The sequence below is a fragment of the Aquila chrysaetos genome, chromosome 2 (assembly GCF_900496995.4).
Source record: "Aquila chrysaetos chrysaetos chromosome 2, bAquChr1.4, whole genome shotgun sequence".
Classification (NCBI taxonomy): domain Eukaryota; kingdom Metazoa; phylum Chordata; class Aves; order Accipitriformes; family Accipitridae; genus Aquila; species Aquila chrysaetos.
In genome coordinates, this window is record NC_044005.1 from 26,146,413 (window position 1) to 26,162,796 (window position 16,384).

Consider the following 16,384-nt stretch of genomic DNA (forward strand, 5'->3'; position numbering starts at 1 on the left):
CCACCCCCGATGGCATTTGTACACGTAAAGGTTGCGCTCTGCAAAACATTGACTATTGTCAACTGTGTTTGCAAAGCCTGTGTCATTATTAACTCCTCTGAGCAAATGGGACTTTATTTGCTTGGTGGCTTTCCAGGGGAAAAAAATTCCTGGGAATTTTCCTTTCTGTTTGGATTTCCAGAGCATGGGGGGCGAAAACTTCTGTCTGAAAACACAAATTTTGGGCTGGCGGGGCCAGAAAGCTGCCGTCAGCCAGCTTAAGGTCACAACTCCTGACCCCCCGGGCACAGCAGTGCTACCGGCCCCCGCCGCAGGGACCGGCCGGCTGCGGGCTCCCCGCGGGGCCGGGCCTGGGCCCTGGCCCCCGGCCCCGGCTGCGCTCCTGCCCCACAGCGGGGCCGGCGCGGCCCCACCCCGGCCGGGGCCGCGCAGCTGAGGCCGTCCCGCCCGCCGGCCGCGGCCTGCCGGGGGCGGGCGGCCCGGGAGCGGCGCGGGAGGAGGGCCAGGCCCGATCCGGCCTCCAGCCCAGCGCGGTGCCGGCCCGGCGCGGTGAGTGCCTGCGCGGCGCCGGGGCTCGGGCCGAGGCCGCGCCGTAAGGTCGTTGCTGAGGCGGGGCCGGCGCGGCGCGTCGCGTCGCCTCGCTGGGGCCGGGCCGGAGCCGGGGGCGGTGGAGGCCTGGCCGCGCCGGGCGGTATGATCGGCACCGTGCTCTGCTACGTGCTGCTGCCGGCGGCGCGGCTCCTCCGGGCGCTGCGAGGTAACCCGGCCCCGGGCGGGCGGCGGCGGGGGCCAGCAGGGGCGGGGTGCGGGAGCCCCTCGCTTCCCCCCGCCCCGGCCCGAGGCGGGTGCGGCCGGAGGGGCCTCGGCGGCGGGGAGCCAGGGTCGTGCCGGCTGCCCCGTAGCCCCCCGAGTCCCTCGCCCTGGGCGGCGGCGGAGGCGGGCTGGTGGGGGGCCTGGGGCTGCTGCCCGAGGTGGCGTGGGCGCTTGTGCCGGGCCGGGGCTGCTCACCCCCGGGGCAGCGCGGGGGGCTGGGTTTTTGGAGGGAACAGTCGCCGACTGTTGTGCGGCAGTGGCAGATTGCAACCTGCGTGGAGGCCCGAGCCTCCTGCCCCGGGGCTGCGCTGCAGGTCTAGGGAGGTCTTTGGAGATGGGCTGCTCTTAGGCCTGTTGCTCCCCGAGGACCTGCGGGTGACTCGTGGGTGGACGCTTGCTTTGGGTGCATCACTGTTTCACCTAGTTTCCTAGATGCTGCTGCTGCTGCTGCTTCGCGGTCCCTGGTGACTGCGCTGATGTAGAGCCACCCTCCTGCCTGAACCTGTCCCCAGGCCTGTAGCAGCTGCTGGCACGCTGTGGTCGTAGTGAGCAGCTAGCTGACTCCTCTCAAATTCAGCTCCTATCCTGTAGGAACAGGCTCTTGTAACAGCCGTGCCTGGCTAGTGGTGTGTGAAAATATTACCTTGGTGCATTGGTGTTTCTGATGTTTATGAACTTAATTACAAAACTACAGAGAGGAGTATGGTTCTTAAAGCTCCATTTCTGACATGTACAGAACGCTTTGATGTGAAAGGTACAGTAAAAGCATACACGGATGTTGCTGACTCCTGTATGTTACTGCTTTGGCTGACTGACTGTCACAGGGATACAGTGGAGAAAAAGTGATTTGTAGACAACAGAAATTGCTGGTCAACAGTAGGGACTAGCGTCTGTGCAGAATTCATAGCAAAACGTAAATGCTGTCATCTCTTATATAGATACAAGTGAAAAGAGTCCCCGTCTTTTTCTACTTTACCCCACCAATATTAGTATATTCAACTGTTACATTAACAGCAGGGTTTTTTTAATTTTTTACCGCAGATGTCAGTCATCAGGTGATCTGTAATTCTTACCAGGACTACTTCTGTGCATATATTCTCTCTGATAAGGCTGTTAACTGCACATGTTGGTCCCTCTGTGTCTTTATTTTTCATCTCTTAATAACAGAACAGTTTTTCTTCTACAACACATTCTTGTGATACGTTTGATCCTCTTAGCTGAGCACTACTTTCTTACTCAATCCCTGAAAAAAAACTTGCTCCAAGTGGTGATCTACAAGAGCTTGGCTTCTCAGCCCACGCATCCCATCAGCTAACTTCTACAGACTGTGCCTCTACATGTGTTGCTGAGAGCTTATAGTTTCCACAAGGCCTTTTGGCTTGGCTGACTGGCTGTGGCGCTGCATAAGTTAGAATTGCATTCCCTAGAGTTGGTGAAGCCATTGCCATCCCGTACAGTTTCAGTGACTTTGACTAACGTAACTAGAATTGGACTGTGGCCTAGCATTCAGGAGGAGGCAGGGTAGGTTATTCAGACTGTAACTGTTTTTCTTCAGAGAAGTAATTCGTTTGGGTTGCTATACTGAATGGTTGTATTGTACAGAGTTACAGCAAATGCATAGGAAAAAGAAAAGAGTGAGTGAGAAAGGATTTCTATCTGTCTTATGTTGGTTTTGTTTGTTTTTAAATGGCAGATGCTTTCTTTACCTGTCGAAAGAATGTGCTTCTGGCGAAGAGCACGTCCACCCAGATAGAAGGCATCTTTGCTGCGACCAGAGGAAAGTCGGTCCCAGAAGAGCAAGAAGCCCTTCTCCAACAGTGGCTGGAGGAAGGAGCAGGGAGTTTGTCAGCCAGTGAGAGTGCTCCAGCAGTGGGGAAAGCATCAGTTACACTCACTAGTGACTGGTTAGAAGGTTCAGAGCTATTGATGACTAGCCTCAGCGACCTGAATTCTGCTCCAGAAGTCACCTGGTGTGCTGGTCAGCAGCTCACAGAGCTACACACCTTGGCTTCTTCAGAACCGCAAGATCATGAAGTGACTGATCTGGCAAAATTACCAGCAGAAGAAACAGTGGCTGTAGCAGGCAGTGCCCCTTGGGCAGCTGTGGTGCCGCAGACGGATCATCAGATAGCTGGCTGTTCCACTATCGATGTAGAAGTGCAGAATGAAGACCCAGCTGTGCTGGCCTGGAGCTTAGCGCGTGGTGAAGAGACAGTGCCAATGGAGCCCCCAGCCTGGCCCATTCAGGATACGGTACAATTTTGTCCGCTCCCAGCAGAGGTACCCTACCATGGTCAGTAGTAACAGCTCTGAATCTAATATTTGGTTTGGGACTTGCATTTGTAGTGAATGTGGTCAGGTTTTTGTGTCTGGGCTTGCTGTCAGTAAGACATTGATTGCATGTGTCCATGCAGAATTGGCAGGATCTGCTAGTGAAGACTATAAAGTGAGTTTTTGCTGAGGGAGGGCTGGTCACAGCTAGTAGTCTCTGTGCTGTTAGACTGTCTGGTCTGAGCATCAGTACGTGTTCATTTCCCAGGAACTGTTCCCAGGTGCTGGCTTTATAATATAAAAAGCACCCAAAGGCTGGTTGAGTGTTTCAGTATGCTTGACATCCCCATTGACAACTATCCAAAGGCATCCAAAAAGACCACCTGAAAACCACAGTGGGTGAGGGTTTGCTCAGAGGCAAGAACATCCTAGCTTAGAGAATGAGAATGGCTATTTTCTGGGTCCTGGGGGAACAAAAGCATCAGCAGGATAGCCAGCATGGCTGTAACTTGGCTTTTTGTCTCTTGCATATAGAGATTTTATGGAGAGACTGGGAGGATCTTTCTGTCCAACCCTGTGTGCTAGAGCATGTCTCGAGAAACACTCCTCTCTTTGAATTTCGAGTCATGTCTTACAACATCCTTGCCCAGGACCTGGTGGAACAGGGCCTTGATCTGTATCTACACTGCCATCCAGACATCCTGAACTGGAACTACCGCCTTCCAAACCTTTTGCAGGAGATCCAGCACTGGGATCCTGATGTGAGTATGACTGAGCCACGTCAGTGTCAACAGAATTTGAATTCCTTGTTTGATCTAACAGCATTAAAACAAAACAAAACAAAAAAATAGAGGGGAAGTCCTAGGAAGATACTACCTGCTTCATAACTGAACACTGATTCCTCACTGAGGCCTTGTGCATACGTTTTTTTGGTGTCTGTCTTGCTTTGGTTGTGTTACTGTAGAAACTAGTCATACTTTGATAGCAGGACTTAACTTCTTTAAACAGCAGTAGAAGAGGAAGAAGAGATAATGTGTATTTGGGGAGGAAAGGACCAGGTTTGTAAGGCAGCACAAGAGGGGAAGCCTGCATAGAAGACTTTCGCTATTCCTTGAGTCCTCTTTGTGTGATAAAGGATCTTCTGTCTCGGCACTGGAAAACTGAATGATAAGCTAATGTGACCCAGAAGGTTATTGCTCTCTATCTGGAAAGTACAGGACAGAGTTGCAGTGATGACCTTTCTGGTTGTAGGGTTGGTATGTGAGTGCACTTTTCCGCTTTCTTTCTTCCCCCAAACAAGGTAACTAGCAAATACTGGTGGAGCAAGTGAGGTCTCTGCCTTCCTTCCAGGTTCTGTGTCTCCAGGAGGTGCAAGAGAACCATTACTGGGAGCAGCTGGAACCGACATTCAAGGAGATGGGTATGTCCTGCTTTTGTGCATCTATACCTCCAGCTCATGGGACTGGCCTAGCAGTGCTTCCTGCTTAATGTCCTCAAGGCACTCGGCCTTGAGAGAGCTGTTCCTGTTTGTCAGGTGGCTGCTGGCCCTGCTTCTGAACTGTCTGCCTAGACCTTTACCCTTTCTTCTGTAATTGATCTTTCAGAGAGTTGACAGATCAGAGTAACAAAACTGAGAGGGTCCTAGAAGGACAAGAAGAGAGAAAATGGCCTCAATGATAAATGATAAACTGATTATTGGAACAGAATTGGGTATAATGCTGTACCCAAGTGTAGTAGGAACCTCTTCTGCTACACAGACTTGCTGAACTCCCCAGCTGATGGGGGGAGACTGAAGTAGTGACTGGATAAACCTTTTAATAGGTGATGGTTTCTTTTCAGGCTTTGCATGCTTCTATAAACGGAGAACTGGGACGAAGACGGATGGCTGTGCAGTGTGCTATAAGCACAGCAGGTTCCAGCTGATCAGCCTCAGCCCCATAGAATACTTCCGGCCTGGCCTGGACATCCTCAATCGGGATAATGTGGGCTTGGTGCTGCTGCTACAGCCTCTGCTCCCAGAGGGCCTAGATCTGAAGGCAGTCAGTCCGTTGTGTGTGGCCAACACTCATGTATTGTTCAATCCCCGGCGGGGAGATATCAAACTGGCCCAGATGGCCTTGCTCTTAGCAGAGATTGACAAGATTGCAAAAACTACTGAAGGCAGCTACTATCCTGTCATCTTGTGTGGAGACCTGAACTCTGTACCTGATTCTCCACTCTACAAATTCATCCGGAACGGTGAACTTTCCTACCATGGGATGCCAGCCTGGAAGGTAGGTGCCAGCCAGAACTGGCATTGGGCAACTCTTTATTGCATGCTGCTAGAGAAATGCATGGCTGCATTCTTTCTCTCGTGAGGAAATAGTCCAAATATCGAATTCAGTTATTCAGGAGTCTTCCCCAATGCCTCCAGCGCTGCTGGGGAAAGAAGCAGATGAATGTGTGCGTGTTGTTTCCACCACTGCTCTTTTGGTTTCTCTTGAGGCAGACCAGTGATAATAGACCACTTAATTTCAGGTCCTGGTTCTCCCTTGCTATGGGATTTTTGTGCCTGGGTGACTGGAAGTGTAGGGGAGTACAATTCCATCAAGACTTACTGAAATTTTATGTGGATGTTTGATCTGAAAACAGGTTGAAACAGGTACCTGTACTAGAGTCTGTTGTGGTTACCTGTTACTGTGTATCCATGATCAAATATGTCATTGGCTTTCAAGCTAAATCATCAGTTCAATAATAGATGCCTGCAAAGTATCTTGTCAGGTGACTTTTAGCTAACTGTATCCGTCACCCACAGTTGAAGGTTTATTATATCTGCGCCATATTCTGAATAGCTTAGTTCATGTCTTTCTGTGAGGGCATTCTCCTGTCTTGCTCTTGGCAAGTGTGTATATGTACATTGTCTATAGCTTGCAAAAGTTCTGCTCTGTGTTGCTGATGTTTCCTCTCCTGTTTCTGGCCTCCTTGCAGGTGTCTGGTCAGGAAGAATTTTCCCAGCAGTTGTATTCACGGAAACTGCTGGCCCCACTGTGGCCAAGCTTGCTGGGTATAACGGACAACTGCCAATATGTCACTCTGTGCCAGCCAAAGAAATCAGGTGAGTTCCAGTGTCCGCTGAGAACATGAGTCTGCTGAGGATGGACAGTTTGTGGGCCTTGCTGTCTCTCTCAGTAGCTTGGGCATGTGTTGCATGAGGCACTCAGCAAAGATTCTCTTCTTCTATCCATTTCCTTGGTACATGAATTAAATTTAATTTTTCTAGAGTCCATTGCTGTAGCCCAATTTCTGCTGTTTTCTTTCTCTAGTCAGGAGCGGAATGGTCCCCTACCAGTAACCGTTGCTTTACATATCTAATATTCCCAGACTTACAGTTTTGTGCAGTTGTAAACCATGTTCAGCAGCCACAGCTTTCAGCTGCAGGTGTTTGTGGGAGTGGTTTTGGGCAGTTTTTGCACACCACTGTTAGGAAATCATTCCTAAGAGCCCAGTTACAATCATGACTGTACTCTACTGTCCTTAGAGAGAATTAAAAAAAAAGAAGGAGCCCACACTAAGTAGCTTTTGTTGGAATCTTGGATGTGGAACTTGTATTCAACCCGATCTCCAGAACTGTTTTTTCTTTTTCAGCAGATGTTTCCTTGAGTTGCACACTAACTGATGTGCTTAAAAGTCCCTTGAACTTATGGTGTCTCAGAGGGGACATTCCTTAATTTGTTTCATCAAGATGCTGACCACGGCTGTTGCATTAGTTAAAGGGATAGAAATAACTGTCCTCTGTTCTTCTACATTTACACGTTTGTTCTGTTCTACTTTTAGGTTATTAAGTGATCCCCATTCTCGTGGTATCAGAGTGCTTGGGCACAAAAACCTCTCTCAAACTAAAAAGGTCTAAGAGGTCTAAAGATCTAAAGAGTTTGCAGATGTTCCCTGTAGATGTGACTTTGCTGCAGTTATTTTCTTCTTTTAACTTGTATTTTTCTCTGCAGGCAGACGTAAGTACAGCCGGGACTTCCTGCTCCAGTTTCATTTTTGCGATGTTGCCTGTGAACGACCACCGCAGCTGGTCTTCTTGGAAGGTGTGACAGATGCTAAACCAGGTATTGATGGGCGATTTTTCAGCTTGTGACTCTCCTAGCTCGATTTTGATGAAAACATCATGTGGAGGTAATGCCTGGTGAGAAAAGGGGAAGGCAGAAGGGTGCCTTCTGTGGCTGTGTGATTACTAATGGGTTCCATGAGACGTCAGAGGAGTACAGTCTTACCACACTCATACACACTGTATTCCTTGAGATGCACTGAGATTCAGCCTCTTTTGGAGGCTGTTTCTTATAAAGTGAAATATATTTATATTTCTTTTTTTCTGCTTCAAGATTTTTGGTAGGGGGAGAACAAACCTGAAGACTGTGATGTCGCAATGGCCACAACATACATGTTTCTGGATGCTGGTACCCAGCAGACACTGCCTCACCTCTGTGCCTTGTGGCATGGCTGATTCTGCTCTCTCCATTTCTGTTCTGCCTTTCTAGACACCCTCTGAGTAAGCTGTAGGCTAAGGCAAATGAACTTTCTTTGAGAGCAAAGGTTGAAGTATGCTGAGCTTTGATAATAATGAATGCTTTAAGGACATGTCCTTAGCAGGACAGAATATGACTTCTTAGTTGTTTGCACTGATCTGCTCTCAGGATGTTCCTGTTAGTCTTAGAGCTGGGGTTTCCTCTGAATATTTTTCTTTAAGGTGCCTGTGACTGGACGCTATCTGCTCTTCTTGGGCAAAAAGTTTCGTTTGGTCTCAGGAGAAGCTTCTCAGACTTGGGATGAGCAGCCTGTGCCAGGATCTATGTAGGTCTGGCTGGAATCTCTTTGCTCCTTTGCAGACCGCCCTGCACACTGGCCCAAGCCTGCTGCCATGGTGAAAGACCCTGATCCCCAGCCATTTGTCCCAAGGTAATTTGGTGCATCTTCAATGGCCCCACTCTTCAAGCCTGGTCTCGTTTTCCTGAGCACTGTAAATCTGGCTGCAGTAAAGACAGAAATAGAGGTGAGGGTGGAAGAGAGTAAGGAGGGCTGTCTGGAAGAGCCAGATCCACACAGGGTTGTCCCAGCAGCTGGGTGCTGTTCTGTCAGCATTGTGTTGATGAGGTTGGGAGTGAAGGGTATAGACAGGACTGGGTATTGGAGACAAAGGAAGTTCGTAGTCCACTTTGTCTTTGGTGTAAGTGGAGTGAATAACTCTGAAAGACTGTCTTTTATGTGTTCCCAAAGTAGAAATAGTTTGGACAGTTACATCACCAAGGGAACATCCAACTTCAGCTCTGACCGCAGTATGGAACACTGCATCATTCTCTTTCCTTCCTTGGTAAATGGTGGCTGTTCATGTGCAGGTCTTCAGGCATTATCCAGCATGGCCTCAACCTGACCTCTGTCTACAGCCACTTCCTGCCACAGAGGGGACGCCCGGAGGTCACAACGATGCCCATGGGGCTTGGAGCCACTGTTGATTATATCTTCTACTCAGCAGAACCCGTGGAGAATGGGAGCAGGGGCGGTGAGTGTGGCAGTGTGGGGCTTACCCCTGTGATGTTGGGAGAGGGCTGTGAGGCATGCTAGAATGCAGCTCGGTGTTGGGCGGTGCATTTCGTTGAGCTGGGGTGGATCTACAGGGTGTGACTTTGACTGAAATGATGCACAAAGTGGAAGCAACATTTGCTCAGATATGAGAAGACGCTGTTTATCTTTGCTGTGGAAAAACTGAAGCTGCTTAGCTTAGGTTCATGTAGACTTTTGAGGAAGCTAGAACAAAATAGATTCTGTTCTTTTGTATAAGCATCTTATTTGTGCTCCTGATAACAGGCAGTGCTGGGTCCTAAGTTCAAGGCTTGGACTTCTGGTCTGACTGAGACCACACACTGGCCTTAGAAGGCGGTGACTCTGGTTACCTTACAATGGTACCATCTCTCTGCTACCTGAAACAGGAGTTATGTTGATGAAAGACAGCATGTAAACGCATCCAGGAACTGTCTCTGAGCTGGTTTGGATCATGTCAAAATCAACTCTGGGGAGTGTCCTAGAGATAGAGTTAACTGGGATAGAGTTAACTGTCTTTGTAGTAGCTGGTACAGTGCTATGTTTTGAGTTCAGTATGCGAAGAATGTTGATAACACTGATGTTTTCAGTTGTTGCTAAGTAGTGTTTAGACTAAAGTCAAGGATTTTTCAGCTTCTCAAGCCCAGCCAGCGAGAAAGTTGGAGGGGCACAAGAAGTTGGCACAGGACACAGCCAGGGCACCTGACCCAAACTGGCCAACAGGGTATTCCATACCATGTGATGTCCCATCTAGTATAGGAACTGGGAAGTGGGGGCGGGGAATCGCCGCTTAGGGACTAGCTGGGTGCCAGTCGGCGCGTGGTGAGCAATTGCACTGCGCATCATTTGTACATTCCAATCCTTTAATTATTGCTGTTGTCATTTTATTAGTGTTATCATTATCATTATTAGTTTCTTCTTTTCTGTTCTATTAAACTGTTCTTATCTCAACCCGTGGGTTTTGCTTCTTTGTCCCGATTTTCTCCCCCATCCCACTGGGTGGGGGGGAGTGAGTGAGCGGCTGCGTGGTGCTTAGTTGCTGGCTGGGGTTAAACCACGACAGGGAGGAAGTTAGGAATGAAGAGGTGAATTCCTCCTCAAGGGAGAATCTGAAGCTATTGCTAGGACTTAGTACCATGAAAGGAACTTCCCAAGAAAGCAGCTGCTTGGTGAATTTAGTATATACTTGATTACTGTGCCTGCAAGTATATGAAACCATTGAACAGTGGTATTCATTAAACAGGATGCTCACTGCTTTCACATCTAGTCTCAAAGGTGCATGCAGTGTTTGTGCAGGCTCTCTGTGTTCATCAGGGAAAGAATAGGAAAGCATTGACAAGCATCCCTTTGTGAGTGTATGGAGTTAATCTACAGCACCAGTCTCTGGCTGATGTTTCTTTCCATTTTCTTTGTCAGGTCGCAGGCTGTACCGGGATGGAGCTTTGAAGCTGCTTGGCCGCCTTTCCCTTCTCTCTGAAGATGTGCTGTTGCTGGCAAATGGCTTACCAAATCCTTTTTGTTCATCTGATCATCTCTGCCTGCTGGCTAGCTTTGGCTTGGAGATCTCCAGCCTCAAGGAGGGTTAGTGTTGGTTCCCTTTCCCTGAAGAAAAGCCGTTCTGAACACAGCAGTTGAGGCTCTGGGTTGCAAAACCTGCTTGCAAGAAAACTCTTTTCTTTGTCATGCCCTAAAAGTCCCTTTCTTCCCTCATATGCTCACAAAAAGCAGGGGTGGGAGAGTTGGAGCACTTTTTGCATTGGTATTTTGTGGGTCTCTGCAAACCTGAGCTGTGTTCCCAGTGGGCTTCCAGTTGTATTCAGGCATTACCATCTCTAAAAGGGGTCCTCGTTCCACTGCTTTGTTTAGCAGATGTTTTAGTGCTGCGGGAATCAATATAACTCACATATTTATTTGTCCCTGTGTGAGATCTTCAAGGAGGTGGGAAAGAGGGGCAACACTGCCTACTTCTGGTTAGTTAATTGCTACCAAGGAGCAGGGGATGTATACATCAATATTCTTTCACACCAAAACAATGGTTCTTTTAATTTCTCAGTGATAGTTTATGAAGTATGGTCCTTCCAGGACTAGTCGCCATGTTGCCTTTGAGAGTGTTGGCTCTGCTAACTGCTTGGAAATGGCTTTCACTTAATAATGTGTAAGGACTGTCTTCCTGGCAGAAGGTTTTGTGCAGTTGAACAGTTTCTACAAAAAGCTGCCTGCTGTGACTAATGGACCAGGGAATGGAATTGCTAGGAATGGAGCCAGGGGTTCTACAGAGCTACCCGCAGGAGCGCTAGAACTGCAGCAAAAGCCTAGAGGCCTTGGGGAAGGCTCCCTTCCTTTCTACCAGTCTCAGAATGGTACCTAGTTTGGCACTTGTAGGAAAAAGATTTATGATCCTCGCAGTGAATATCAGGTGGAAAAAATCGTCCTGCTAGGCATGACAACCCCAGGAGGCTATAGCTCTGGGAGGTCCCAAAAGAGTGATGAAAATGGAAGGCATGTAAGAGACAGCAGAGCCATCAGATGGAAGAGCTGGTATTTGTCACTTGCCGTACTCTTTGTCTGTGCCCTCCCTATTCCATTCAGCCTGCCAGGGGTCAGATAGCCAACCTGTAGCATCCTCCTGTGCCAGACTGAAGTTCGTGCTGCTGCCTTCTTCTGGAGCCAGCCATGTTTAGGTAGGTAGAACCTGTAGGACTGACTCCTGTCTCTTGACGGGTGTTGGGAGGGAGGGGAAGGCTCTGTAACTTGGAGCCAGATTGTCAATCGCTTGGATGCCAGTGTACCTTTGGTGTCCTATCAGTGTACTTTTGTCAGCAGTGGCTTGGCCAGTACAAAAACAGTAGAACTGTACCTGTTCCTAGAGCAGATTCCCCAGTTCAGCCTGACATTTGGTGCTCAGTTTTTCCATGAGAGATGAGAGCAATATTGGCAGAAACAGTATCAATCTTCTCTTCACAAATGAGGCAGGGAAATCTGGTCCCACCTCAGGTTTTTGTGGGAAGTTACGAGACTTGAAATACTGTTCTCTCTTCTTGGGTTATATTGGGGGGCTTTCATATTTTAAATGTTCCTTTCTTTATTGAAAAATAAAATTTTTTTAATCTAAGAAAAAAACACAAAGTAACTGCAGCACCTTGTGCTCCTGGCAGCTGAACCCTCTGAGGACTTGTTCAACAAGGCTTTGCTGGCTGGGATGTGAAAGAGGAGAGGACAAATTAGCTACACAGGGTACTAGTAGTGAGGGTTGAAGGGAGGGAAGAAGTGGGCCTAGCTGTTGTATCCCAGCACATCCCCAAATCCCAGAGGTGGTTTATTTGGCATCGGGCTTGTCTTAGAAAACGGTTTGCATTCAGGAACCCTTCCTCTCCTCCCAAAGAAAGCAAGTACTGGTGATCTTTTACAGCTCACTTGTGTAAACTGTACAGAAATGAGGGGTGTGTGTGGGGATTGTGTTCTGTGCCCATATGATCGTGTAAGGACTGCGTATTCCCTTCTTGTCCCTACCAGATGGTGTGGTATTTGCCTGGTGATGTGTGGATGGCTTTTGCTACCCCAGTTGGGATAACATGTAGGAGTCTGTATAAGTGAACAGGAATCTGCAGGTGAATAAGTTCGCAGCTTTGTTTGCCTGTAGTTTCACAGGTAATGGTTCTGGCATGGCACTGGCATTTGTATGTGGGGAGGGATGCAGAGCTGTGTATTTCTATGGCTCCGTTTATCTGACAGTTGCACTAATTTCTGCAAGTACTCTTATTCTGATTTTTTAGTTGGTTGTTTTTGTAAAGGGAGGGGAGGAAAGGGAAATCAGTGAACCGAGAGCTTTATTTTCTGCCAGGCTTGAAAAGAGGTTGCCAGAAAGCAGCCTGGTTGCAGATAACTCCCACCAGCTGGTAACATTGTAATAGGAAACTTGGAAGACACTGAAGATTTAAAAACAACCAACCAAAAGCAAACCATAGAACACTGTGACACATAGTGTTGGCACTTAGAACTTTGGCTATCTGCTTCAGTTGTAATTGCTGGCTAGGTCTGATGGTCAACTGATGAGGGGTGTGTGTGTGTTTGTGTGAAAGCAGCCCTCCTGCCCCACCTATTGAGACCCATAAGGTGTGCACAGTACACCATCAGATGAACTGGTTGCCCCTGCACTGGCCGAAGCACCCTGCTAGTCCTGTGATGTAACTGAGGCGTAGGAGCTGTGCTTCAACATCACAAGTGCTTCTTCCATTTTATTTAAACCAAAGACTTGACTTTTCTTTTGGGTAACTTGCATCTCTCAGAGAGGTTTTAAGGTTCCAGCTGCATTTTGTTGGAAAATCTCATGTTCTGCAGGTCAAGCTACTGCTTTCCCTTTTGATACATGAAATAGTACGGTATGAACTTGAAATGGTTAAGTTGGAGAACACTGGATATGGAGTCATGTGCTGAAAAACCCCAGGACAATGCCTGCAAGTCTTCTGATTCTTCTTTCTGAAGTTTAGAAAGCTCCTTCAGAGGGACCTGCAGCTCCCAAAGCTGTGGCTCACACACGCTTCCTTGGGCATTCATAGGTGAAACTATTGCAGAAATGCAGGACCATTGCTAGTGGCTGTGTACAGATTCACAGAGGCAGAGTTGAAGAGTTGATCGCTGTGGTTGTTTTGACCACTGTCCCTGAAGCTCTGGTATAGACCCCTACAGAGTTGGCCTGTTTCAGGAAAGAAAACCTGTGTTCTAGAGCAATTTGGAGTTAACATCAAATGGAACTGGAGATGTGTGAATGCCTCTGGCTGTGGGGGACTATAGCAGAAGTTTGGAGGCGGGGTGGATGGAAGGAGTCCCTACCTGTAAAATAGTAACTAGTATGTAGTTGTAGGGAGAAAATAATGTGTTCTGTGATGCTTTAAGAATAGCACACAGTAATATAATAAGAGGCAGTGGTAATAAGCAAGTCTTGGTAGGATGCAGAACTAAGATTGCAGATGTAGCTCTTAACACTGTTTCCTGACCTAAACGCATGACTAGTTGTCATTAGCACAGCTTTCTGATGAATTACAGAGGGGTCTGTAAATGGTTATGGCAGTGGAACACAGGAATATCTGCTATACTCAGAAAGGAGAGGTAGGATTATAGAGGTAGGATCATCTACATCATCTTAGTAGTGATATAGAGCTCAGGAAGACTGGTGCTTAGGGAAGGAGATGGCAGAGACCACTGGCAGTGTGTATACATACCCTGTTACCATTATCCTAAGCAGCAGGAGCATGTAGCTGTAGAGGCAAACACGTATTTGATGAAGTATTTTTGCTAGACAACAGCTTAGATTGCACCACAGCTGCTAGGCTGTATTTCGTTACACTATTTAGACAGCAGTTGGACTTCCTTCACTTTCTCAGAGTTTTAAGTTCATCACTTCAGGAAGATGCCCTTTATAATCAGTTTTCCCAATTACATGGGATGGGAGGAGTGGTAAACAATATAATTGCTCTAGTTTCTTTCCTTTTCTAAATAAATGAAACTTGGCTGCTGCTTGAGGTCTTCTTTCTCCATGCCTTTTCCTTACGAGGTATGTCTGCAGCAGCTGTTTTCCCACGACTGCAATATCCAGTTATCTTTCTGAGTTACTGATGTTTATTTTTTATTGCAGCTGTATTTCTTCAGTTAAAAGCTATGGGTGGAATTCTTTAGGACTAAGTCTTATTACAAACTTAACATTTAAATAGTGTCAAGCCATAAGATAGTGGGTTCCCTCACCCCTGAAGAGTTAAGTGGGAGGGGTGGGAGCTCTGAAACAAACACTTAGATGGGAATAACTCTTGTTATATAAAACAAAAAAAAAAGGTTAAGATTTATCATTAGTGCCATGTATACCACCTGCTTTGTGAAGCACAGAACTCTGAAATATACTTGACCTTAGTTCCTCTTCTCTGAGCAGTCTCTTAGAGGCTCTAAGAACAGTTCAGCATCTCAGAGGGAATCTCTTTTAAGAGCTGATCAAGGTTTGTGTCCTGCCTCTAATGGTATTTGAGAGTGGTGTTGGCAAACGGTCTGCAAAGCAGGGTGTTGCTACACTGCAGTTTCTCCTGCAGACATATCCATGGTTCATACAAATGCAGATGAAGCCTTTGGTGGCTCATCTAAAGGAGGAGCACACAAGCCTTAGTGGGATACCATCTCCTTTCAGTAGGTTTCCTGTTGTGCAAATTAATTGAATTGCTGGCTATGACCTGTTCCTTACCAGACTGTAGCTGCCTGGCCTGTAGTGCTTTCCTTAGTGCTGTCACACTGAAATGTGCAAGCTGCATGATCACTGCCATTGAATGTACTGCATCGTGTTTCAAAGTATGATACTGAGTTTCTGTAGAGAACTCACCTGCTATAATGATAATCAAGATGACTGATTTAAGAGCTGGCATGCCTCAAGCTCCTTCCTTTTGTCAGGTGTTCAAGTTTGGCTTCCCCTGTCAAGGCAAGTTATCCTCTAACTTCCACTGAAAATGTCATTCTAGTCTTGAAGCTCTTTTTCCTTTTATTTATTTTTAAATTTATTTTATTTCAGATCTAGACCGCACATTCTTGTGCTCTAAGGGAACAGGAATGCTGTATAGTAGAGCTGGAAAATTTTTCGTAACTTTGGTTAGACAAACACAGCAGCTTTCAAGGTGCTGAGGTGGCAAATGGGGAGAAGGACTAGGCTAGATGCTGGCATGTGCTACAACAAAAGATGCGTTTGTTCCATCCAATCTTTCCTTTTATACACCAAAAAGACTTGGCTTCAAGCCTTAGCAATGTTACTTAGTTTTTTAGCCTTTTCTTTCTGGATGGAAAGCCTTCTACAGCAGTCTTAAGTTTATTCAGTTATTGGCCACTTTTAGGAGCCATTTCTGAACTGGGGGCAGATGAATGCAGTAGTTATGCTAATGCTATTCCTCTCCTTTCCTCCCCCAGAATGAGGTTGGAGATAGGATGGCAGTCACTCTTTGCCAAAATAAAAATATAATCCAGGAAAGCCAACTCAGCTGAGTTAACTGAAGTCTGTAATGGCCTGCTCTCCACAGCATGTCATACGCCTTTGCCTTCCATAATCCTGCAGTCTCCATGAATGGTGCTCTTAAGGCTCAGTCTCGGTCTTATGAATGGATTTCTGTATGCTTTTAGGCATGTGAGAGCCTTAAGTTTTGCAGTCTTGGGCTTCTCAGCGTAGTAGCTGTCTGGGTTTCTTTTTTGTAATTTTTTTTTTCTTTTTTAATTACTGCTTCATTGAGTTGTGTATCCTTTCCACAATAAAGGTTTTTCACTAAGGTCCAAGTAGCATAATGTCTAACTGACTTAAAAACCTAAAACTGCACGAACTATCAGTAGCAGGAAAGCCTGATCTAAGAGGGAGCAGGAAGTCTTGTTTTTAATCTCAGCAGTGGCCAAGTCACTGATTTGCCCTTCTCGCTCCATTGTCTAGCAATCACCCTGACCTATATACATCTATAGGGTGTTTATGAGTTACCTGATTTTTAGCAAAATCTGTAAGACATGAGGCAGAGGGTATTTTCAAGCAAGCATCTGAAGTAGAGGTTTATAGATGTCACAGCATTTTAGTCTTTTTTTGCTAATATTATTAATCTTTTTAAGTATTTAATAGGGGAGCAAGAAGCCTTCGACTGCTGCTGAAGTCTGTTGTCAACTCCTGGGCTTGAGCACAGGCCATGCAGACTTACGAAATGGCTACTTTCTTCTTTTG

The 16,384-nt window shown here is 47.0% G+C and overlaps 1 protein-coding gene across 5 annotated transcripts in view; it reads left to right on the plus strand.

Moving 5' to 3' along the window:
• The first annotated feature begins 417 nt into the window (after window positions 1-417).
• The window catches only part of ANGEL1 (angel homolog 1), a 55,538-nt gene continuing 39,571 nt past the window's right edge, over window positions 418-16,384 (plus strand). For 2 of the 5 annotated variants that reach the window (XM_030031324.2, XM_041129034.1), the window contains exons 1-10: window positions 600-757; window positions 2,507-3,106; window positions 3,619-3,845; window positions 4,435-4,504; window positions 4,924-5,357; window positions 6,052-6,178; window positions 7,068-7,178; window positions 7,956-8,025; window positions 8,463-8,626; window positions 10,081-10,245. In XM_030031324.2, coding sequence (XP_029887184.1) covers window positions 694-757; window positions 2,507-3,106; window positions 3,619-3,845; window positions 4,435-4,504; window positions 4,924-5,357; window positions 6,052-6,178; window positions 7,068-7,178; window positions 7,956-8,025; window positions 8,463-8,626; window positions 10,081-10,245 — 2,032 coding nt within the window. In that variant the 5' untranslated portion in view covers window positions 600-693. Of the gene's footprint in view, window positions 550-597; window positions 758-2,506; window positions 3,107-3,618; window positions 3,846-4,434; window positions 4,505-4,923; window positions 5,358-6,051; window positions 6,179-7,067; window positions 7,179-7,816; window positions 8,026-8,462; window positions 8,627-10,080; window positions 10,246-16,384 lie in introns of those variants that run through there. The other 3 variants (XM_041129041.1, XM_030031333.2, XM_030031353.2) reach the window with 3 other exon arrangements.